A 24,457-nucleotide genomic window follows, 5' to 3' on the forward strand; every position below is an offset into this window, starting at 1 on the left:
CTTCATGGTGTGACACAGCAGTCACACACCTAGGGGGCTGGAGGAAAGGCCGTGGTGGGATAGTGCCAAGTCAAGACCCCTCCCACCATTCCTGTGGCAGCCTGGTTCCCCTTGACCTGCAGTGAGCTTTTATGAGCTTGTTCTTTCAGGTCCTTGGCAATCTGCTTTGGCTGCTTGGAGTGACTGTGAAGGTAGTTCTTTATGAGTGGAACACCTGTCTGCTGGAAACTGAACAAAGATCCTTGTCTGATGCCTTGCACCCTGGCCCCAGGTGCTCTGGCAGACAGTGAAGGCTCCCAGCCAGCTCTGCAGGTGATGCAATCTGGAGGCAAGAGGCCTGTTGTCCTCTGCACCAGTCTTCCTGTGCAGGACCAACACTGACTTTCCATGAGTGCCCCAGACATGTAGATGACTCCAATGAGCTCCAGCACCTAGTTGGAGTCCTAGTTTTCCACTTGGCCATGAAGCACAGACTCTATGCAGCCTCTTGGATAGGGCCACTATTCTCTATATGGGGACATAGTCAGCTCTAGAATTTAATAAACAGAGATGTGGTATGCCTCTCCTCAGACCATGGGAGGAATGGGGGCGAGGCATGGCTGGAGCCCCGCTGCTGGTGTGGAACACTAGGAAGATGGGGAGGGAGCAGGTGCATGAAGATGGTTGCAGTGGGCTGGCCCTGGATTACCCATCTGCTGTCTCTGGTTGTCATGGGCATGGGAAGAGCCCCAGAGTTGCTTCTGCCCTTTCCAGCTGGAGATTGGAGTAGTTGCATGGGTTTCCAGGCCCAGCTGAGAGCAGCAGCAGCATGAGGGGCTCTGTTCCTACACCCCTTTGCTCCCCCTTCACCTCCCCCCATTTTCCCCCACCAGCTGGAAGCTTCAGCTGCCAGGATTGTCTGTGTGGGGTGCAGGGGACAGTGGTGGCAGGTAGGTCCCCCCTTCCTGTGCAGTGCCTGTCCTTCTGGGTTTAGTCTTCCAGCTGGGGAGCAGGCACTGGAAGGTGTGGTCTGCCCACTGCTGCTCCTTGAGGCTTGCAGCTGTTCCCCAGTGGGCCCCTAGTGTCCATCGCCTGCCCAGGGGCTTCAGCTGTCAGGAGAGGCTGCATTGGGTGCTGGGTTCAGCTGGGAAAGCTGAGTGCCCTACACAGCAGAAGGAGGTGTGACCACACCACCCCCACTCCTGGATCCTCTGCTACCCTTGGGCCCTGAGGCCTCTTGTAACACACAGTTCTGTGTTCATTCATGGGTTTAATGCTGAAAAGGGAACAAGAAAAGGAAACTTATTTTTCCTTTGCCTGTGGGTTTCTGATACCTGAACCAGAACCAGTTCCAGGTACAGGGTGAGCAGCACAAATAGGCTTTGATGTGCCTGACCCCTTGGGTAGCAGTGATCAATCCACTGACAGGGCAACAGAATTTGTCCCTCAGAACAGATCCCTTTTCCTGTTTTATTTTGGAGGCAGTCTCTTGACCATGACTGGGAATGAGATTGGCCAGCATGATCTGGAATCCCTATGAGTGATTCAGCTGTCTGCATTCTGGCAGGAGAGAGAAGCAGCTGGGAAACAAGATCCAGAATCTCCCCCACCCTGCCTATGTGGATCAGGTTGAGGATTTGTCACTAGGAAGAGTTGAAATCCCCAGCTTTGCTGAAAGCTACAGCCAGGGTAGGATAAGAGTGAAAGCAATTACTGTCCTTTTTAAGCAGCAAACTTTATAAGCCTGGCATATGCTGGATGAACAAGAAAGCTGCAACCTCATTTTACATGGCTCTGGGCTCAAGATGAGAAGGCAAAGACCAGAGCAGGAACGATACCTTCTTGTACTGCCACTCAGACTGCTGGTTTTGTGCTCATAACTTGGCCCTGTGCAGTTCTCAAGGGTGTGCAGGCAGTGAGTTCAAGGGTAGGAGACAGATGTGTTTGAAGGGTGTGCTAGTGTCTGCTCTTCTTACCATTTTGTGCTGCATGAGTGTCAGGAACAGACTTCCCCTCCTGACCTCAGCTTTCACTGACAGACAGGTCTGCATAAAGCATGCAGCCTCCAGCAGGGTGGAGTCCAGCTATGCCACCTGTCACAGGAAGGCACCCCTTTTGGGGCTAGAGACAGCACGGGTTCCCATGCTGTGTCAGCTCATCAGGCCCATCTATACCAATGCCTCAGAACAAGGTAAAGTTCCCCCATCCAGGAGGTGTCTAGGTGTCCATTGCTGAGGGGGGCAGATAGTGCACACATGCATGTTTGTTTAAGGCTTCTGTGACTGTTCACTCAGTACCATGTGCTCTGTGCATGTACTGGGGAGCAAGGGTGGGGGTGAGGGTGATTTCTTTTTCCAGCTTGCTTACGCACTCTGTAAGTTAGCAGTTTTTGAGTAGCTGGAGAGGGCTGGTCAAGTTATACCCAGTCCATTTGTTCAGTAAGTTGGGAAAGCAGGGGTGATTGGAGCAAGTGAATGTAACAGGTGATGACCAGTTCAACCCTGGACCTATCCAGAACTTCTGGAGGCAGATTTTATTGTACATTTCCCTCCCTCCGTTCCAGACTGAGGGGATTTGCTGTGCAGCAGCTGTGCTGCAAATCCACTAGGTTGTGAACTTTAACTACAGTGCCAAAGATCTGAGGGGATCATCCTGGACATGCGGGTTTAGTGGCTGAACTCGGCACAGGGGACACTCCTGAGCTGCCATTGCAGCCCTTCCCCTTGATGCATTTGTTATCATTGAACTAGAAACAACCTGACCTTAGTGAGCATAAATTAATCCCAGCTACAATTGCTTTGTATTTTGTGTAAACGGTTCCACCAGAAGTTAAACAAACTGAAAGCAAGTCCAGGGACAACAGGCTCTTGCCTGAATGTGATGTGAAGACCGCCTGCCCATCCCTCAGTTCTGAGGTTAATGTCTGTGTTTCTGGCTGTAACCCTGATTTCTGGATTTTACTCGGCAGCTAAGGCAGGGCCAATTCCGTGGCTCGGGGACTTGATGCCCGGAGCAGTGTGTGTGGCTCCTGCAACCTAACCTTGGAGCTGCTCTTTCCAGGGAACAGGATACTGTGAAGTCTCAGGTCAAAAACTGCAGACAACTAATGAAAGAAGCATGTCGCCGCAGTTCAGTGCCCCCAGGCTCGCCCCTCGGGACTAGGAGCCCCACTGATGGAACCGCTTCGCGCCACTGCGGAGCAAGCCTGCGAGAAGTGTTCGGGCCACTGCGACCTTAAAGATTTTCCCCAGCTCTGAACAGCTTCAAGAGTATCTGGTTCCAGCCCCTGCCCCGGCTCGTGGGGCTGGGGATCCGCCTAGCCTGCCCCGAGCGGCCGCGGCGCGGGCAAAGGAGCCTCCGCACGTGGTCGGGGCAGAGCGCCTGGCGCCTCTTCCAGCGTGGGGGGAGAGAGGCGGAGCGGGCCCCGGCTGCCTGCCAGCGGGGCGCAGCGGCCCGTCCCCTGGAGCAGCCGGGCGGGGCGCCGGGACCCCGCGCTACGGCGGGGGCGGGGCCCGCAGGGGGCGGGGCCGGGGCGGGCGCTGCGCGGCTCCCAGTCCACAGGGCAGCGCCGCCGCGGCCAGGTGCGAGGACGGCGGGAGCACGGCCGGTGCCGCCCCGATGCTGATGGTCCGCGTGGCCGAGCCCGCCATGGCCCAGCCCGAGGCGGAGGTGCCCGGCTGCGGCATCGCCCCGGAGCCCGAGCCGCAGGCGGAGCCCCCCGGCCGGGCCGCGCCGCCCCACCGCCGGGCGCGCAGGCTGTCGGGCCGCCGCGGCTCGCACAAGTTCAGCCGGCGGAGCTCGGCCGAGCTGGGGCTGGGGCTGGGGCTGCTGCTGCTGGGCTGCGCGGGGGATGCGGGCGGCGACGCCGACGGGCAGGGCGCGGCGGCCGCGGGGCGCCCCCAGAGCCGGAGCCCGCCGCCCGCCGCCGAGGGGGCCCGCCGCGAGCAGGGGCAGGAGCAGGAGCAGGAGGAGAGCGAGGAGGCGGAGACCCGCGCCGTGGCCACGTCCCCCGACGGCCGGTTCCTCAAGTTCGACATCGAGATCGGCCGCGGCTCCTTCAAGACGGTCTACAAGGGGCTGGACACCGACACCACCGTGGAGGTGGCCTGGTGCGAACTGCAGGTGAGCGCGGCCCCTGCTGCCCCCAGCACCGGGCGCTTCCTCCACCTCCGTCTGGCAGCCCGCACAAAGGCTGAGATGGGAAATCCTAGCTTGGGGCGGCAGCGTTCGGAGCTAGGGCCGCAGCCCTGGCCTGGAAGTGGGGCGCGTGGGATGCGGGTGCCTGAGGGATACCTCCAGCCCCTGACCCGGTTCCCCAGTGCCTGCCATTCCTCAGATACTGTCCCTGTTCAAGGGGTGCTAGACCAGCCTATGCCTGGAGAGGAGGAGGTCAGACAAAGTGGGGACAGCCCTAAGCTGTGGCTGGCTTTACCTTGGCACCTGTGACCTGTTTCCATTCACCTGGGCTCTCCTATCTGTGCGCCAGGGCCTCCTAAGGCTGGCAGGCTGGACCTGAAACACGGCAATTTGTGTTACAAGGAAGAATGAGCTGGCAGCAGACAGGATATTAAATTAACCTCATTTGCCATCATTCACAACGGTGGCACTTCTGCAGATGGGCTGCAGCACCCAAGCTGGCCGAGCGGGCTGTAAGCAGGGCTTGCGCGTACCCTGGCCCCCCTTCCCAGCACACTTGCTTGGATCCCCCTTCTGCGTCTCAGCCGCACATGCTGGCACCAGGGTGCTCTGCTTAATCTGGCAACGAGGATCCTCACGGGAAAAACTCTTAGTGTCTTGCTGCTAGTTTCTGGATTCCATATCCCAGCCCCATCACTTGCTGTTTCTTGTCTGGCTCGGTGTTGTCCCTGTGTTATGGCAGGCCCACAGCCATGCTCCAGACACCTGTGCCAATCCCTGCCCAAAGAGCTTGCAGTCATACCAGGTCAAGACATAAAGGGGTCAGCATGACCAAGCACTTCGCTGGCTCTGGCTGAAGTAGGTAATTCTGTGCAGTGCCCCAGGGGAATTAGCTGGGTCAGAGTGCTGGTCTGGCAGCACCAGTGCCTGACTTCCTCAGTGTGTTTGGAGCGGGAATGGTTAACTTTGTTCAGGGGTACTGTGTCCCAGTCAGGCTCTGACAGGTTAGTATGACCACAGTCTAATGCAGTGCTGGCAGCTTTATAAATACAGAAGGCTTGATGGGCACCTGCGGCTTGTGGGTAGTCTGCGTGATGCTGCCAGAAGCTCTATAAGCCTTCTGGAGGTGGATATAGCAGCCACTGTATTAGTGCCTGGACCCAGGGCTTCTGCCAGGGCCCCTGTTTCTTTTCCTTTCACCCCCGTGTGCCTCTCTGGTGGGCTCCAAAGAGGCGATGATTCCAGGGTGCTTGTGGCAAGGAGACTGGTTTCGTTACTGTCTTTGCCCCCTCTGTTTCCTGACTCGTGTTTTCGATGGCGCAATTGCTAGTAATGGAGGTGAGGCCTCAGCAAGGCAGCATGGGGCTGTCTGTGTTGAGGCCCCTTTTTCTGTTTCAGCCCCCTTAAGTTATAGCTATGGTCCAAAGTCTCTGATAACCTCTTTGTCCTGAGGAGGCTACATCTAGAGGTCCCAAGTCCTTGTTTACATAGGATAATGTCTCTTGTGAGTTTGTCGTCTTGGCCCCTAACCCCTGTACTGTGCTGCAGAGGTGGCCGCTTTTCAGCGTGGGGAGCAGGGCCCTCTTTGGAAGGCCCTGGGGTTTAGCTGTCAGCAAGGAAAGCATCATGATTTGGGTGGTGCTACATAATTCATAGATGTTGGGGAGGTACACAGTCACTCGCACTTGATTGCCAGCTTGCTCTGTAGCCCTGTCCTTGTGTATGTCTCTTGTTTTGGTCAGGACATTCGCACCTTCCCAAATCTGGAATCCCATTCCTCCAGGATGAGTGTCCGGGATAGAAAACATTGCCCAGCATGTGCTTCAGGGTGACCCTATTTCACCTTGCTTTCCCTATTTGGATAATTATGGTGTCCCTCCTGGCACTGTGACGAGTGTCTGGCTGTGTTTCTTATCTACATGCTGCTTCTCGATTTTTTTTTTTTTTTTTTTTTTTTTTTTTTTTTGCCATCTTGTCAAGGCTTCAAACTGAATGGGGATACAGACCCCATGGCAGACCAGCACTTTGCAGGCCAAAGGTATGTACTGTGCAGGAGGCCTTGGGGATGTCCTGGAGGTATCCAGTGCATGTCTGCAATGCTGGGGGAGTCCTCAGGGGGATGCAACAGGGCACTATCTGTATCAGTCTGTCAGCCAGCCTGGCACATGATGCCTGTCATGGCCAAGCTTGCTGTCATGGTGGCTGTGCAGATGACTTCCTGGCAGGCTTGAGAGATGATGCTGAATGGTATTTCTGGGGGAGAGGGGAGCAGTGTCTGCTATTGCCATCTAGGGGCCCCTCTCTGTAGAGGGTGGTTCTGGCAATTCCCCTGTCTGCTGAGTGTCCTGTCCAGCAGAGTGGCAGGGGGAGGCAGGGGCAGTTGGATACAAAGTTTGTGCAGAAAGCCCTGCTATGTTGCCTGTCCTAGCTCTGTTGGTCCCCTGTCTCCCAATCCACAGACCACTGTTGTATTAGCTCTGCTGATGTTCTCATTTAAGATATCCCTGGTTCAGCCTCTCTTGTCCCAAGACCCATATCCCAAAAGGGGCTAAGAAACATTTTGCTAGACCTTAAAAGTCTGTTTTTTGAGCAACAGTCATGAAGAGAATTGGACACTGTGATACGAATATAGGATTCTGGACCACAGATAAAAACGGTTGTGGTTCTGCCCTTATAAAAATAGCTTGTCCTCTGTTTTTCACACAGTTGTCTTTTATGGCCTTTAAAATAGAAGTGGTCACCTCATTCCAGCCCTGGACTCCTCACACAGCTCTCAGGGTGCCCCTTAGTCTTGAAAGTCATTCCTTTCCCCATCCTGAGCCCATGCCTGTTCTATCCTTGGGCTCCCAGCCAGCTCTGCTGTTGCCCCTTGCTTCTGGCACCCAGCTCCTGGCTGTCCAGCCCTGGGCTCCCCTATGCTGCAGACTTGCCCTGACCTCTCTTTGCTTTCCAGATTTAGTTTTAAAATGGTGTTTTTGTTGACAGATGCCTGGGGAAAGGAATGGGGTGGGGCAGGAGGGGACTAGAGGCCCACCTTGGGACTAGTCAGTAAATATGTTGATCCTCAGTGGCTTTTCAAATGCTTCCTCCTTCAGCTCTGCTGCCCTGGGCAGCAACACAGAGCCAGGCCTGGGGCTGCCTGAGCTGGCTGAACTGTGTTTGCACCCCCTTTCTTTGTGTATGGAGTGCTCACCCAGAAAGGTCCCTAAGACTGCTTCCCTCTTCCATACCCTGTTCTGCAATGCCCTTGCCCACCCTGGGGTGATGCTGACTCATCCAGTTGGAGCCCCATCCTGGACATGAGCTCTCTGGGTGATGTGAGCCATGGGACAGAGAGGAGACAGCTGCCAAGGATCGTGCATGGGGTGGGATACTGGGCAGTCACATACATGGGGTTGGGTGCCTACCAGCTGTGCCTGTTGCATGTTGATTCATAAGCCTCCGCCTGATGCCACTGTGCCACCTAGATGCTGTAGTCTGTGCCTGGAGGGAGGGGGGTTGTGGTTAAATGCTCTGGAATGGCAGACGGCAGTGCCTGTTGCATTTTACATTGCAGCAGCATCCTCTGAGGCAAGAGATTTGGGCTCTGGGGCAGTCTTTGTGTTTGCTTGCTCACTCTGTCTGGTGGGTCCTAGCTATATGAGGCAGCCATTTTATAAGGAGGTGCATCTCATGTAGGTGTCTGATAGCCTTTCCCCACTGTTGTCCCTGCTACTGGCATGTAGCCCTTCCCTTCCTGTACCTCTGTTATGTTCCATGTCTGTAGCAGGGTATAGCATGTGCATGGCACAGCTTTGTAAGTGAAATCCTGTGCTCACCAGACATGCTTCAAGGTCTAGAGCAGCCAAGGTATTCTAGGCTTCTCACTCCTACGTGTTTAGCTTGGGGCTTGGGCTGTACCTTCATTCTTGCTTCCCCTTGGGGACAGACCCCCCACCAAGCTTGGGTTTTGGCAGCATTGTTGGGATAGGTGGTTCTGAACCCCTGGGCAGGGGTGTGTGCATGGGGGTGCCACAGAGCTGTTTTTGTAGCTACTTGCAAAATTGTGCTGAGGTCTGGGGGGGAGTGTGCTGCCTCCCACCTGGGAGATCTGGGGGTTGCTAATTACAAGCATTAGGGCTGGTTGCTGGAAGGCTGCATTCCTGTCCAGGAGTGAGGGAATCCTGCTGGAAGGTGCTGAACTTCACAGAAAGCCCTGATGCCTGGGTCCTTATCCCTGCCTCAGCTGTGCTGTGAGTCCTTGCCCCCTGCCTGGGTTCTGTGCTCCCAGCTGCGTGGTGCCTGGTGGGAGCCCGTCCTGCTCACCTGTGCCTCCTGCAGGGCAGGGTGATGCTGCTGCTTGGAGAGAGTGTGCCCAAGCAATTGTCCTTGTATTTGGGTGGGGACAGAGCCCTGCAGCAATCTGGTAATGGTCTCCTGGATTATTGAGCATAGTTAGCTAGAGAAACAAATCCCTCCTGGGAATGTGTGCCTGCAGCCTGGAGGTGGGGGGGTGGGTGGTTCTGTAGGTATGGGGGAGCTCAGCACAGAGGGTGATATATCCAGCTAATTCCCCAACCAAAGAATGGGACACTGAGATGAGGCATGACTCAGTATGCAGGGCTATCAGAGCCAAGCACAGGGGTAGGGGTGAGGATTTCAGTAGGTTGAATCCTTCCCCTGCCACATGAACCTTGGGGGTGGTTGATGCCCAAGGGCCCATGAAATGCTTGATGCATGGGGAAGCAGATTTGTTCCCGGGTCCCTAAGCCATGGCAAGGGCCACTGTGCATGCCTGACTAGGCTTTGCAGAAAGAAGTGGACACGAGGTGCCTGGGGTTCCTGTTGCAGCCCCTGTCTGAACCCGTTTTGGTCTGTCAAGGAACAAATCATTCTAGGAGCCATGAAACTGCTGGGCTCCAGTGGAGCACATGCCCTGGACCCCCTGAGAGCTGTGAACTGGAACAGGCTTGCATAAAAACTAGAATACCGCAGTCTGCCAGGCAGCTGTGTCTGGTCTCAAGTCTGGTGTTTGGGGCAGCTCTGGCAGCGTCGAAGAGGCCAGTTAGGCACAGTGGGAGGGCGTGCGGCACCCGCTCCCCATTCTCTGGGGCCACAGCAGGAGGTGTTTGGGCACTGTCATTTGCAGCTGGGCTCTGTTTCCAGGCTGTGTGCAGGACTGCTTGCTCTGGTGGCCTAGGGAAGCTGTTGGCTATAAATGCACCTTAACTTATGTAAATAGGTCTCTTTCCCCACCCCCTTTTAGAAGTGAATTTCAGCTTTGCACAATGGGGCTTTCATAGGGCGCTACTTGGACCCACTGCCCAGGGCTCCACAGAGCTGTGCTTGTAGCCAAAGCCTCATAAACACCCTCGGAAAGGAACAAATGTGTAAAAATACCAGCCTCCCCCAAACTCCACCTCAGCAAAGGCCAATGAGAGCTGTGGGTGTCTGGCAGGCCGGCTGCAGCAGGAATAGACACGTGTTGGCCGCATGGCCTAGCAGGGCCAGTTCTGGGCAAGGAGCCAGTTCTTCTTGGGTTTTGATCCCAGCCTGGACACTTGAGAGGCTGTGGCTTTGGGAAAGGCACTGTCTTGGGCTCTTCACCTGTGAGATGGGGCGGTGGGGGGGATTGGAGTGCTCAGCAGAGCTGTCAGAGCAGCACTGGGGATGAGAAGCCCTTAGTGCTGGGGGACAGCCTGAGCCCTGGCAGAGGGGTCTGATGGCTTCAGCTTCAGTTGCACCACCAATCTCTTCCCCTGCGTCCAGGTAAACCTGCTGCTGCAGCCACCCTTGCAGCCCCTCCTTGCTGTCTCCTGCCCTTCCCTCTTCCTGTGGCCACTGGCTAGAGCACCCTCAGATCGGCGGGTGAAAACACCCCAGGAGCATGCTTCTCCTGGCAGGGGGGGATTGTGGGGGAAAGGGGATGGACTGCTTCCACTTCAACTTGCTACATTTCCTAGATTCATGACATTAGGGCTGAAAGGGACCTCGGAAGATCATCAAGTCCAGCCCCCCGCCCAAAGGGCAGGAAGTCAGCTGGGCTCATAGGATCCCAGCAGGATAAGCATCCAATCTACTCTTGAAGGTGTTCAGTGTAGGTGCTTGAACCACCTCCAATGGCAGCTTGTTCCAGACCTTGGGGGCTCAGACAGTAAAGAAATTCTTCCTTATGTCCGGCCTGAAACAGTCTTGTAGTAGTTTATGACCGTTCAACCTCGTCATCCCTTGGGGCGCTCTGGTGAACTGACGTTCCCCAGATACTGATGGTCACCCCTGATAAACTTATAGGTGGCCATCAGATCACCCCAAGCCTGTGCTTTTCCAGGCTAAAGAGCCCCATGGCTCTGTCTGACACTGTAAGGCATGTTTTCCTGACCTCTGATCATGCGCGTGGCTCTTCTCTGGACTCTCTCAAGCTTCTCCACATCCTTTTTGAATTGTGGAGCCCAAAACTGGACACAGTACTCCAGTACATGGCTCCAATGCCTGCAATTCTCAGTGTCCTTCTGCGCCCCACCAGGTGGCTATTAGGAGAGTACATTGTGTCCCTGCTGACAAGCCAGGCTACATGTCTCCTGTCCCCGTGTGCCACCACTGAGTGGGTTCCTTGGGCATGCTTCCTTGGGTAGGGTCTGGAGCTGGCAGGGACAAAGATGCCATCTTCCCTTGGCATTGCTGGTTGTGGGCAGTTTGTGGCTGCTGGGTGCGTCAGGGCAAGTGGTCCATGTGGCAGACTGTTGCTCCAGTACTAAATGAAGTGAAGCTGCAAGGGATGAAACCCAGGAGTCCTGGCTCCCATCCTGTCACTCTGGGCACTAGGCCCTAGTTCTCCGTAGTGCTGTATCAAGAACAAGAACGTGAGCAATGGCTGGCAGAGCATGGCCGCCAGCTGATTGGCCTCCTGCTGCTGGGGTCCCAGGCCGGGGGCAGGCTGTGCTTTCACAGCTCTTGAGCAGGGAAGCGGAGAGGTGTTTTGGGCACAAACCTCAGGCCCTAGGGTTATGCTCATGTGGGGAGTTGGTGTGCTCTAACTTCACCCTGTAAGCCTTGTAGGGGGTTGAGGGCAGCGCCTGGCTCTCATGTTGTCTCAGCAGCAGCTCACAAGGTCCAGAATCAGATTCCAGGGAAAGGGCTCAGATTGTCAGAATCGAGTTGCCATGCATTTGGAGAGAGGGAAGCACCCCTCATCCCCTGGGCTGGGACCTGAGCAGGCCATCCCTCAACCTCTCCAAGGCAGAGGGATCTAAGCCCTGCAGTTGCTTCTGTCTGGCTGCTGCTTGTAACCAACCTTGGCTTGGTCTTCCCTCGGACTTTGCCAGGGCTCAGTCTGGCACTCCCTTGAGCATTTTGGTCCTGGCACAGAAGTGTTTTTGCAGCTTGTTCCATTCTGGTCATCCTAGCTCGAGAGAGAGGCTGAGCAGCATGGGAAGGGGGCAGTGTGTCAGGAGTGTGGGGCAGCCTCAGAGCAGAGGTACTGCCCCTCCCTTGGCTGTGCTAGCAGGGGATGCTTTAGGCTAGAACCGGAATCGTGGATGGGAGGCCCCCTCAGGCTAAACTCTTCCTGGATGTGAAAGGTCCCATTCATCCCAGCTCCTCTTGATGGGTTCGCACTGTGCTGGACTGTGTCTGGCCCCTGACCATGTGCTCAGAAAGGAGGGGATTATGGAATGGCCCCATGTGGGGAGCTTGGCAGCTGCAGGACCAGTTATGATGCAACACAAATATTGCGAAAGATGCCAGGCTGATTTATGGCGACTGTGAGCCAAAGGGCTTAGCTACTCCCTGGAGCCTCTCGCTTCCAGTGTTTGGGAGTGTGGCCGCCGCCTGCCACTAATCAGACTCCTCCAACGAGAGAGCAGCCAAGCCGCTGGGGCTGAGGTGTGGGAAGCCTGACTCAACTGGGCAGCTCCGGATCCTGTCCCACAGCTCGCTGCTCCTGCTCGCTACCTACCTGGTGGCTGGACTGAGCATGGTCTCGGTGCCCCCGCTACCAGGCTATCTGGCCTGCACTGTCCTAGTAACCACCTCAGCCAGGAGGGCATGTCTTGGAATCCCCTGAGACATTCAGGGTGTGGCAGTGCCTGAAGGGTCACTGCCCAATCCCTTAGTGGAGTCCCTTGGCTTGGCCTTGCTGCTGTGGAGAGTAAGTGGGGTACAGGAGCCCCTCCTTGCCAGCCTGCTGTTGTGCAGATGCTCCCCAGTCCATCATACCCTAGGTCCTTTGTGACCACTCATGTCACCTACCTGGTCTCCTTGCAGACCCGGAAGCTTTCAAAGTCTGAGCGGCAGCGCTTCAGTGAGGAGGTGGAGATGCTGAAGGGATTGCAGCATCCCAACATTGTCCGGTTCTATGACTCCTGGAAGTCATGTGTCAAGGGTCAGGTCTGCATTGTGCTGGTCACTGAGCTCATGACATCTGGCACCCTAAAAACGTGAGTATTTTAGGGTTGGGGGAAGGTAATGAGGTGTGGGGGGGGCAAGGGGATGTGGGGAGAGGGAGTCTTAGGTTTTATGGTGATGGATAGGTGGGGGCATACATTGTGTGTCAGGGTGAGGAAATGTACAGCGTGGGGAGGTGGGCAAGCAGGGAGCTCGTGTGTCTGCGTGTGACTTCCCAGCAACATGGGCCGTGCTGCAGGCTTGTGGAGCAAGGCCCAGCACAAAGCAGGACATGTTTCCAGCTATCTCTGCCAGAATCTGTCCAGGCCCACTCTGTGCTGGGCAGAGTCTGCCATCCCCTTGGGCAGGCATAGCTGCAGTTGAGCATGGGAAGAGGCCCTGGAGCTGGTGGAGAGTGCAGCAAAACAGTGCTTCTGCTGGGTGCTCAGTAACAGGGTTTGGCCCCATGTGCCCAGGTCTGCAGCCCCAGAGTGTGGTACTTTCTGCTTGACCAGCAGCTGGTGGTGTTGCCTGTACAATCTCACTTCTTCATGCTGCATCCCGGCTACTTGCTGCGGCTCGGCTCCCCACGCTGGTGTCTTGGCCTGCTCCTGGTGCTTTTGGAGCTTGGCTCCTGCTTTTTGCAGCCTGTGGGAGAACAACGTTCTTCATGCAGGCTGAGGCAACTCGGTACCCAAATGGGCTCCTCACCGGTTCTGGTCACTTGGGTGACTCCCAGTCAAGAGGGCAGCGATGTGTTAGGGGCATACAGGCACCTGGGAGGTGGGCCTGGCAACACCATCAGGGTGTCCCCAACCTCTGCCCCAGGCCACCTCCCTGCAGGTACAGCCCATCTGGAGTGCCCACTGCTCAGAGCTGTCTCTTCTGTCCCTTGCAGCTACCTGAAGCGGTTCAAGGAGATGAAGCTGAAGGTCCTGCAGCGCTGGAGCCGGCAGATCCTCAGAGGCCTGCACTTCCTGCACACGCGCTCACCTCCCATCATCCACCGTGACCTCAAGTGTGACAACATCTTCATCACTGGCCCCACAGGCTCTGTTAAGATTGGGGACTTGGGCCTGGCCACACTCAAGCGAGCCTCCTTTGCCAAAAGCGTGATAGGTATGTGGGCAAGACCTTTCCTCTGATGCCCTAGCACAGGGCTGTGCACATAGCCAGGTCCCTGGAGGGGAAGTGTCTCTTGTCACAGCTGAGTCCCAAACATGCCAAGGAGCTGTGTGTGGTCTGGCTGGGGGCACAGGAGCCTTGGCTTGAATCAAGAGGGCATGAAGCCTGCTGGGCTTAAGGTCTTCAGCTACTGCACCTCATAAAACAGGAGGGCTCCAAGTAGCCCTTGGGTAGCAGGATGGGCTTGGGGTATGGCCGTTCCTACAGGCCTTGGATTGGGCAGTGGGTGGTATTGGGCTCTAGCCCCCACATCTTCCCCAGGCAGCCTGGGTCTTGGTCCTGAGCTATGTCCTGCGTGCCCCCAGGCACTCCAGAGTTCATGGCCCCGGAGATGTATGAGGAGAAGTACGATGAGGCAGTGGATGTGTACGCCTTCGGTATGTGCATGCTGGAGATGGCCACCTCAGAGTACCCATACTCAGAGTGCCAGAACGCCGCCCAGATCTACCGCAAGGTCACCTCGGTGAGTGAGTGCCTGCCAGCCTTATCAGCCCTTCCCTGCGGGGCCTCTCTTCATGTGCCATCCCAGCCCTGGGCTCTCCACCCACTCTGAGGGCTGCCTGCACCCTCCTGGGCACTGCTGCCACTTTTGCAGTGCAGCATGTAAGGTGGCATGGCCCTGCAGGTTTGGGCTGTCCAGGCAGGTTGCAGGCAGCTCCTGGGCCATGGACTATGCTGCTGGCAGCATGACTGCCATGTCCGTGTCCCTGAAGTTGTGAGGCTGGTGGTCCCCAGGGCTATGGGACCAGGTGAGGGGAAGGGTGTGGTTCAAAGGACTGGGTGTACTGGGGAATTTCCAGGCTTGTTTGGGCAGCAGTGGGAATGCAGGGATGGGCAGGGCTGGGGGGAGCTTATTGATGGGGCAGGCTTGCTTAGGGCTAGTCTTTTGCCCAGGACTGTCAGCTCCTTGAATCCGTCACTTCACAAGTTATGTAAGAAGCTAATAATAATTGTCAAGGTTGGGAGGATGTGTGCCTCAGCTGGCAGCAGTATGGAGTCTGGCTAGCCCTGGCACCTGCCTAGCCCTGTACAGCCCTGTCCTTGGAAAGCTGCTCCCTACATGGAGGCAGGCAGCAGGGGCCTGCCAGGCAGCACAAGGGATCTGCAGTAACCTGGGCTCTGGCTCTGTTGCACATGCAGCCTTCGCCAGCTGATATGCCCTCCCTCTGCAGTGAGCCCCCTGAGGCAGCTGAGCACCCCTATGCTCAGAGTGGCCCTCTCCCTAGCACTGTCTCTGCTGCCTGGAGCCCCTGACACTGGTGTGCACTGCCCTGTGCTGGATGGCCTTGCTTCCAAGAGGTCTCTCCTGCCCCAGGGGCTGTGCCAGGAACAGTTGTGCATTTTCAGGTACTTGGTCTGAGACTGTTACATCTGTCCCCTTAGCTTGGTTTGGTTGCCTGTGCCTGAGGGGTGGGACTAGTGGAAAGGATTGCTCTTGGGGGTGCATCTGGCCTCTGCTTTCTCCAGGCTGCCCTGTCCTAGCCTTGCAGGTGGTCTGCACTACCTGGAGGCCTCTGCTGTTCCTGGATAAGCCTCTGCTTTCCCGTCCCATTGCAATGCTGTCTCTGCAGCCCCTGCTGTGCTCCTGGCTTCCATCCACTGCCCACCAGCTGTTCCCCAGCATGTCTAGTGGGCATTGTGCATGGGCAGCAGCTGCAGACGTGCTTGTGGAGTGGAGCCAGTTCTAGCCGCTCCCATCTGGCTCTGTGCCCTCAGCTCCTCAGTCACTCTGAGCTGGCTGGATCCAGTGCAGGGCCGGTTTGTTCCCTGATTGCTGGCCTGGGAAATGGAAGCCACAAGCCTCAGGAATTTAAATTGCCCCCATGTGTGCAAACTTCTTGGGGGTGCAGGGAGGTGAAGGAGGGCCTCACCACTGGTGGGTGGAAGCAGTCCTGGCTCTGGTGTGGTTTTGAGCAGTTGTGCTGAGCTCAGTCATTGCAGGGGGGTGAAAGGCTCTGTCTCTGTAGGTGGTAAAGGGAAATGGCATGTCCAAAGGTGAGTGATTGGGTAAGGGAGGTGTTTCCTCTAAGACCCTCCCAGTGGAGCTGTTTCTGTGCGCAGCTTGTAGCACTGTAGGTTGAGGCCCCAGAGACCTGGAGGGAGCATGTCCCTTGCCCTTAGGCCAGTCTAGGAGAGCCCTGTACCACTAAGCAATCCTTTGAGCTGTGGGTGACCCTTGTGGGAAGGGACCTGCTGGACTGAGGGTGACTGCTCTTCCACAGGGTCTGAAACCCAACAGCTTCTATAAAGTGAAAGTGCCAGAGCTGAAGGAAATCATAGAGGGCTGCATCCGCATGAACAAGAATGAGAGGTGAGCACATGGGGCTGCTGTGCAGGCCCTAGGCAGCCTGGACCATGGGTCCTTGAGACAGATAAGGGGTGGCTGGGGTTTTGGGCTCTGTCTCAGCCCCAGTCCTGCTGCGGGTCTGTATAGTGCCTGGCCTCGGTGCTGCTGTGAGTGGAGATGACATCTTTGTTTGCAGGGAGCTGAGCTTTGCACATCTAAGTGGAGCTTTCCTGTCAGGCAGCCCTTTCCCTACAGTGCCCCCTAACTGTGCCAGATGGCCTGCCTGCCTCCCCATGCCAAGCCCACTATGTCTCTGGCAGGTACACCATTCAGGACCTGCTGGAGCACTCCTTCTTCCAGGAGGACACAGGAGTGCATGTTGAGCTGGCTGAGGAGGATGATGGCATCAAGTCTGGCCTCAAGCTCTGGCTGCGCATGGACGACACCAAGAAGCTTCATGGCAAGTACAAGGACAACAATGCCATTGAGTTCCTCTTTGAGCTCTACAAGGACGTGGCTGAGGAGGTGGCCCAGGAGATGGTAGGTGCAAGAGTGAGGATTGGGTAGCAACACCACTCTCACCTTCTTCTCCTTCCCCCTCTCCCCTATAACTATCCCTCTTGGGGCCTCTAAGGTCCACAGTCTCCCCTGTGCCTGGTTCCCATCTTTTCCTAGTTGCCCAACTATTCTACCAGCCTGCAGCCTCAGGCTGGAAAGGCTGTGACCCAGGCAGTGCAGGGCAGGGCTGCACTACCTAATGCTGCTGGTCTGTGTCTCTACAGGTAACCCTGGGCTTTGTGTGTGAAGCAGACTACAAGCTGGTAGCCAAGGCAGTGCGGGACCGTGTGGTGGCCATCAAGCGCAAGCGGGAGAAGCTGAAGCAGGCACAGGATGAGCTGCAGCGCAAGGAACAGGAAAAGCAGCAGGGCATCCTGCAGCTGTTGGAGGAGTTGAAGTCCCCTCTGGCACCAGGGACCCCTGCACCCTCTCCAACCACACCTGGCTCTGGGGACTCCATGCTCAATGGTACCTTCCCTCCGGAGCCTGAGGAACCTGAAGCTGACCAGCACCAGCATTTCCTGTACCGGCATACCAGCTACTCTTCTGCCACCTGTAAGTTGACAGTGCCTGGCTCCTGCTTGTGGGGGTGTGGCCCAGGATTTTTGGGGGTGGAAAGGAGGGGGTTCTGCCTTACACTGGCCAGCCACAGAGATGGGGGATCAGGTCTCACTTGAGGTTCATGGGGGTGGGGGGGCAGTGTCCTGCTTCTCTGCGGTGAGTGTATTGGCATCTAGCTGATGTTGCTCAGAGCCCTAAATGTGCCAGCTGGTTGCTCTGGTGACTTCTTTCTCTAGGCAGTTGCTGCCTGGTCTCTCCCTGCTTCTGAAAAATGGCAGTTCCATGTATGGAACTGGTGGGGTAGGGTAGGGGAGAGCCCAACCAGCCCTTGTTCCTAGAGCCTGGGCAGAAAGCAGTTTCCCCACAGCAAACTGGGAGCCAGGAGTTCTGCACGGCTGGCCCCAGGGCCAGCTTTCTGACACTACTTTGTCCTCTGCAGCTGACTGTGAGACAGATGGTTACCTGAGCTCCTCAGGGTTCATGGACTCTCCCAACCTGTCCCATCGCAGTTTCTCTGCAGGGGAACCCTTCAGTCCACCTGCTGCTCCACTAGACTGCTGCTTCCCCTCGGTGAGCAGGGCCCTGGGCTGGGCTGGGGCAGAGAGGGTAGCAGGTGGCTCTGCTGTGGGCAATGTAGGTGTGGGGGAGTGCAGTGTAGGGAGAGGGCTGGTGGGTAGTTGTGCTTCCCCCTCACTCTAGTCTTCCCACCCCCTGCAGAGCATTGCAGTGAGCATGTCCTCTGAGCGCCTTTCTTCTGCACCAGCCAGCGAGTTCTCCTCCCCTGTGGACAGGTATGACTGGACCCTATCCTCGTGCGGGGGCAAAGCATGCTGGAACCATGTGAGCCCCCTAGCATGAGAGGCTGAGCAGCATCTCACCTGGGCAGGCTAGCACCTGGAGTGAGCTAGCTCTGATCACAGAGGAATGGGAGCTGGGAAGATGGTGTAGATTAGGACTTGTACGTCTTGTCATAAAGCAGGAGAATTCAGGGCTGAGAGGCTCAGGGTCCAGTGGGACAGCAGGGTGCAGTTGATAAGGATCTTAGGACAGGATGTGAACTGTATGCAGCCTGATACTGGGGCCTCTGCCACAGCTATGCATCCGATGTGGCATCTGGCCTGAGCGATGGGTGTGAGGGGCTGTCAGCCAGTGAGCGGAGTACCAAGCTGCCTGCCAAGCGGCCATCGGGAAAGCTGCTGCGGCGTCGAGCCAGGTCCAGGCTGCGCATCACAAATGTAAGTGTAGCAGGTGGGTGTGGGATTGGGTGTGCTGCCTGCCAGCTAAGGGGGAGGAGGGAGGGCTAGGACAATAAGCCCTGGCGCCCCCGATTGCTCTCCCCCAAGGTGAGTTCCTTCTGCTGTCCAGGGATGGAAGGGGCCATTATGTGGCATACAGCAGCCTTCCCTGCATGAGTTAACCCTGCCCCTGCCCTGCAGATCTCTGACAAGAGTGACCGTGTGGTGGAATGCCAGTTGCAGACTTACAACAACAAAATGGTAACCTTCAAGTTTGATCTGGATGGTGACAACCCTGAGGAGATTGCTGCCGTCATGGTGAGTGTGAAGTGTTGTTCTTGGTGCTGGGGCTGGGGGAACAGGGCCCCAGGCTGCTTCTCCCAGTGATGATGTTCCTCCTCGACTCCTGCAGGTCAACAATGAGTTCATCCTCAAGTCAGAGCAGGAAGGCTTCATTCACCGCATCCGGGACATCATCCACCGTGTAGAGACCCTGCTGCGCAAGGATGTGCACAGCACCAGCTTGGAGGCGGCTGGGAGCCCTGAGGCTGAGAGTCCATCACCTGTGGCAGCTGCAGCTGCCGGCTGCCCAGTAAGTACCCTTCATCCCTTTCTGCCAAAGCTATTCCGTTCCCTCTTCCCCCAGTGGGTAGCTGCCCATCTTGTGTGATGTGGAGGAGGGAGAGGGAGCAGTTCTCTATGAAGAACAAAGCCTGGCTTCCCTGATTCCTACCACAGTCTCATTGATGCCACCTTGATCTGCCAAGGGGGGAGCCCCAGCAGCCAGCTTCCACAAGTCTTTCCTGGGCATCTCCCTTCCCCAGGCTAAGTGGAACTTGGTCTCTGCCATCTGACCCTGCAGGCCTGGTTCCTGCTGATTGGTGGGTGCAACAGGTTGGTCTTGCACATATTCATGGGTGCCTGTGATGGGTTGCACTGGGGGCCTGAGAGCGGATGCACTGCATCTCTAGAGCCAGATGCCACCCCTTGCTCTGGCTCAGTCTCTGTCTTTTGTCAGCAGGCAGAGCTACAGCTGCAGGAACTTTCCCGCTCCATCTCTTCGTCATCCTCGCTAAGTGGTATGTCTCTGTCCTGACAAGCTTTGTGTTAGCATGGCACTGTGACACCCCTATCTCCACATCTCCCACTTAAAGGTTGTGTCCACACCAGTGACTGCCTGCCTTCTCTGTCTGTGACACACCGTCTCCTGGAGTGGGTCAGGTTGCTCTGTGCTGCCTGCTGGCAACATAGTAATGGATGTCTTGCAGTGAGAAGATAGCAGGGCATCTGGGTTTTTGGGAGCCCAAGAAGCAGTAGATGCATGGCTGTGCCTGCCAGAGGGAGATGCAGGCATGGGCCTTTGCTGTCTGAGTGGCAGTGTAAATTGGGCCCAGTATGAGGGGCTGTGGCTGTGCATGGTACCAGGAATGACTCCTACTCTTTGTCCCAGATCTGGGCTACACCAGCCCTAGCCAGTCAATGCAGTCTCTGATCCAGCCTTCACTGAGCAGCTCCCCATCAGAGAATGACATCTTCAGCCCTGCAGACCCCTTGCCAGGGACCCAGTCCAACATGCTGTGGTCTGCACTGCCAGGAACATCTGCAGGTACTGGGGCAGCAGTCTCTCTGAGCAGAAAGAGAGTTTGAGTTTTGGAAGAGGGAACTGCGCCGGTGGGAACTGTGTCTTTCTCTTTTCCCCCCCCAGGGCCTTTCTCACTGTTTTCTCCCTCCACAGGTTCCCCTAGTGCAACTGTGCAGAGCTGGCCATCCCTAACAGCACCTGGCCTGGCCTCAGGCCAGCTACCCATCTCCCAGTTCCCACAGACTGTTCCTGGTGCCGAAACTGGGGGCTTCCCACCTGCACTGACACAGTCTTCCCTAACCCAGCCATCCACCTTGCTGCCTCCAGGAGGGCTGAGCATCCCAGAACCCCTGAGCCTGTCTGTGACCAGTGCCACACCAGCCATGCCCCACTGGTCTCCAGCTGCCCCTTTGCTGTCGCTGGCCAACATGTTCTCTTTGGCAGTGATGACTGTGGCCCAGACACTGCTGCCAGCTGTCTCCTCATCCCCCAGCCCAGGTGGACATGTCTACTCGCCACAAATCTCTCAGCCACAGGCGCCGTACCCAGGACCAACGCACTTTGTCTACCCTGACTCTTCAGCCCTGGTGGAGCCAGCTGTGCTCTGCAATGGGCCTGGGGAACTGGATGAGGCCAGTACTGCTGCCTTGGTTCCATATCCCCTCTTGGCCCCAGTGCCTGCTCCAGTCTTGCAGGACCCTGGAAACTGTGAAGCCACAGAGAACCCGCTATCATCACAGAGTGCTGTGGAGAGGCTGGACAGCAGTGTGGTAAGCAGGTGCTTCTTTTGCTCCCCATGCCCTGCCTGGGTTGTGGAGATTCCCTGTGCCCCCAGAATCTATTGCTGGGGTCTGGGCTTGGCAGACAGGCTGAGCTGGATGCTGTGTGCTTGGACCAGATCCCATTCTTCCCCAGAGGGGGCTGGAGAATTTGGTTGACTTGGCATTGCCTCTGTACCAAGTGTCAAGCAGCTGCAGGAGGGGCCTGGTCAGACCCCTGGGAAGAACCTGAGCATTAGGGAGCACTGCCAGGACATATTGACCTCTTACAAATAGTAAGCAAGCCCCCTCTGCTGAGTTAGCACCACCCCCATCCTTCTTCCTCCCTGCTTCCCCCTGTGTTTGCTGGCTGGTAGGGTCATGTGGAGGGGCCTGGCTGTGGTGCTCCAGCACTGAGATGGTGGGATGGTCGTGGGGCAGTTTCTGCCAGTGCACTGAAGTAGCTGTGGAGCTGCAGGGATGAAGCACTGCCCTTGGGGTGAGCCAGTCTTGGTTGGCTTGAAGCCTTGATGGGCAGCTAGGCCTGTGGCAACCTCTTTAGAGTTTGAGGGCCTGAGCTAGTAGCTGCAGCTCAGTGCAGAATCACCTGCTGCTAGGCATTGGCCAGCTCAGAGGCATCCTGTTGGCATCTTGTGCAGGGTAGGGGCTGAGAGTGGCTTGGCACTTGCTGATGCTGCCTGTGGCCTTGTCTTCCAGGTGCCACTCAGCTCCCCCAAATCCAGTCACCACCTGATCGTCTCGGAGTCACCTGCGCCCAGCGTGCCCAGGACTCGGCTGTCACCCATTAATGAAGGTGAGGTGCTGAGCAGGCGAGGAGACTGGGTGGGAAACGTGGAGCAGGGATGCTGCTGCTGCTTGGCTGAGGTGCAGCATACAAGTGTGGGGCAGCCTGGCCCTGGGGCGGGGCTGGAGGGTCTCAGAAGTGGTATCTGCTCCATGGAGGGACTACTAAGCAGCTTCCTATGCTGCTGCAGGTGCGCTTAGGCAGCCTGCTCTTCTATGGGTTGGGTACCAGTGCTTAGGGGGTGCATCTTGGACTTTGAGCTAGGGCTCCCACCTGTGCTCAGGCAGAGCCCATCTCTTGTTCACGCTTCTCCCTGCTCACTGTCAGAGGCCAGACCCCAGGTTCTGGGCCGCTTCCAGGTGACCCGGTCCCAGGACCCAGCTGACAGCCCCCCAGATCAACAGAGCCAGAGTGACAGTGAGCAGAGTGGGCAAAAGCCTTGGGAGTCCGGGGCAGCCACCAGCTCCCCCCAGCCTGTGGTACCCAGCTCCCCCGATGGACAGGAGAGCACCAGCTATGACTCGGACTCCGTCCCTGAGACTGCAGTACAGGACCCAGATGAACTGCTGGCTGAGGAGGGGACACCAGTGGCACCAGCAGAGAGTGACCACGATGGGCCTGGAGTGGAAGAGCAGGAGGAGGGCATTGAGAACCCCCAGCAGGCAGTGTTGAGCCAGGTGTGGATCAGCTACTCACGCAGCTCCTCCTACCTGAGCAGCGATGACAGCGAGAGTGAGGATGAGGAGATCTGGGAAGAGTTGCAAAATCTACGACAGAAGTGAGTGGGGCCAAGGGGAACTGAAAAGGTGTATCCTGATGGTGTGGGCAGGTACCGTTGCTGCACCCTTCCAGGCCCTCCCTCTGTTTTCTATGGGGAACTGGGCTAAGAGGCAGTTGTCCAGACCCATATCTACATGGTTCCTAGGGATCCGCAACCCCTGCTCCTACCCTTATGGCCTGTCTGCCCCCAGGCACCTCTCAGAAGTACAGACATTGCAGTCCATACAGAAGAAGGAGATCGAAGAGTTGTATCTGAGGATGGGAAAGCAGCCGCCCCCAGGCATAGTCTCTCCAGCTGCTATGCTCTCTAGCCGCCAGCGCCGCCTCTCCAAAGGCAGCTTCAACCCATCCAGGCGCAACAGCCTCCAGCGTGTGGAACTCTTGCAGCCCACAGGTACCAGCTCTTTGCTAGTGCCCAAAGACACCCCCCCTCCCCCCCCAGCACTGGGCTCACACCCCTGGGAAGTCTTGGGCAGCCTCATGGAGCTGGGTGCTTTGGTAGACTCTGCCCTGTGTTGCATGGAGAACAGCTGTGGGCCATGGCTTTAACCAGCACCTTGAAGAGCATGCGCTCTACTGCCCTGTATCTGAGGAAGGCTCAGTCCCAACAGCTACTGCTGCCATGTCTCTGTTGGTGCTGACCCATCCTCAGCTGCATCTGGCCCTGGCAGGGATCATGCGCCGGAACTCCCTGAGTGGCAGCAGTACCGGGTCCCAGGATCAGCGGCCAAACAAAGGGGTGACGTTTGCTGGAGACTTCAGCCGGATGGTGAGTCAGGACAAGCATTGCTCCATGGGCCTCAGCCCTGGGTATGGGACCTCCCAGCTCATTTACTCCCTACTCAACAGAGCAGAAGCTTGGCTTAGGCACGTACCAGGAGAGGGAGTAGAAGGAGGGTGGAATGCCTCTTTCCCCAAAACTGGGTCTGAGCTCCCTTTCTCGGCAGTTCATGCTTGTGGCTGCAAGCTCCTGGGGAGCAGCCATGGCCTGGCCTGATGTGGTAGCTCTGATGCTGGCTGCTTCTAATGTTTGGGGCTCCCTGCCAAGAGCCATCACTGTCTCACTTCTTTGTCTTTCCAGTAGTTGGCTGGTCAGGAGTGACTTGCATGGACTACCTCAGCCAAGCGCTTGCTGTACTAGAGGTCCAGTGAGGGGCCCTACTGTGAGCTGGGAATCCTTCCTGGTACAGAGGCAGCACGGGCTCTGTGGGGGAAGAGAGCAACTTCCAATGGGAGCAGAAGGCACCTGCTGTTGCTTATCCCTTTCAGTTCAACTTCTGCAGGCCAGGGAGCCTCTGTGAGAGTGCCCTATGGGCTAGAGGGGCATGGAGTCCTGGCCCAGCCCGATATCTGTGAGGTCAATCTATCCTTGTTCAGCCTCAGGAGCCTGAGCCAAACCTCCAGGCATGTGATCAACCACCTTACAACCCCCAAGTCCTACCCCTTCTCTGCAGTCCCTCCCCTTGTTCAGACTGCAGGAACTACAGGGAAGCAGGGGGAGCCTGGCTCTGAAGGGAATGGGGGAGGGCACAGCAGAAAGGGAAAAGTATGCAACAGGGCAGTGACCCAACTCCACACACATAGCAGCAGTCTCTGGAGGGCCCCAGACCTTGGTTCAGAGTGCCTCCTTGTGGTGATCACTGCAAAGAGGTCAGCTCCCTCTAGCCTTTCCCACTGCATTTCATTCCCCCACACCTCCCCTCCTTTCAGCAGCAGCAAATGTAACTCAGTCTCTGAGGGACTCCCCAGGCACATTCTACCCCAGGCCATGTTTGCTGAAGGCAGGGCTGGGACTATGGAAATATGTATGCCAACATCCCCCCTCTTCATGGCAGCTCTTGCCTCTGCTTTGCTCCCAGCCTCAAGGGTCCACAGGTTGTGTGTGGATGGATGCTTTTGTCTCCTTGGGGGCCCTTGACCCAGAGCTATAAGCCAGCAGAAGAAGCCCAAGTGCACTTATGCCGCTGTGTGTTTTAGTATCAGGCAAGTCCTCTGCCTTGCGCCATGCACTGCCTGACACTCTGCCCTATGCTGAAGACAATGTCTGCTGTTCCAGAGCCAGGTGTGGCTAGCCCTAGGCTACCATGCAGCTCACCACCTGTTCCAGCTGAGCTGTGAGATGCTGCTGCCATGTGAAGTTCTGCCTCTGCCCTGATAGAAAACAGAACAGGCTAATGATGTAAAAACCTCCTTGTAGAGGGGTTGTGAATAAAGTAGAGTGAACAAAGG

At 56.7% G+C, this 24,457-nt stretch overlaps 1 protein-coding gene across 8 annotated transcripts; it reads left to right on the forward strand.

Annotated features, from left to right (window-relative positions):
- The first annotated feature begins 3,497 nt into the window (after positions 1-3,497).
- On the forward strand, positions 3,498-24,456 carry WNK4 (WNK lysine deficient protein kinase 4). 8 transcript variants are annotated; one of them, XM_090044043.1, is made up of 20 exons: positions 3,499-4,101; positions 12,358-12,530; positions 13,376-13,596; positions 13,968-14,125; positions 15,885-15,973; positions 16,270-16,489; positions 16,732-17,062; positions 17,508-17,638; positions 17,786-17,859; positions 18,162-18,303; positions 18,505-18,621; positions 18,716-18,895; positions 19,322-19,382; positions 19,754-19,909; positions 20,039-20,655; positions 21,361-21,457; positions 21,776-22,226; positions 22,420-22,622; positions 22,881-22,997; positions 23,310-24,456. In XM_090044043.1, exons 1-20 carry the CDS (start codon positions 3,598-3,600, stop codon positions 23,378-23,380), a joined length of 4,113 nt encoding a protein of 1,370 aa, XP_089900169.1. In that variant the 5' UTR covers positions 3,499-3,597; the 3' UTR covers positions 23,381-24,456. The 8 variants fall into 8 exon arrangements, with proteins under 8 accessions (XP_089900168.1, XP_089900167.1, XP_089900169.1 ...); XM_090044044.1 differs by having other exon boundaries at positions 23,313-24,456; XM_090044046.1 differs by having other exon boundaries at positions 3,502-4,101; positions 22,900-22,997.
- The last annotated feature ends 1 nt before the right edge of the window (position 24,457 follows it).

The sequence above is a fragment of the Crocodylus siamensis genome, chromosome 4 (assembly GCF_052110815.1).
Source record: "Crocodylus siamensis isolate JL-2025a chromosome 4, ASM5211081v1, whole genome shotgun sequence".
NCBI lineage: Eukaryota > Metazoa > Chordata > Crocodylia > Crocodylidae > Crocodylus > Crocodylus siamensis.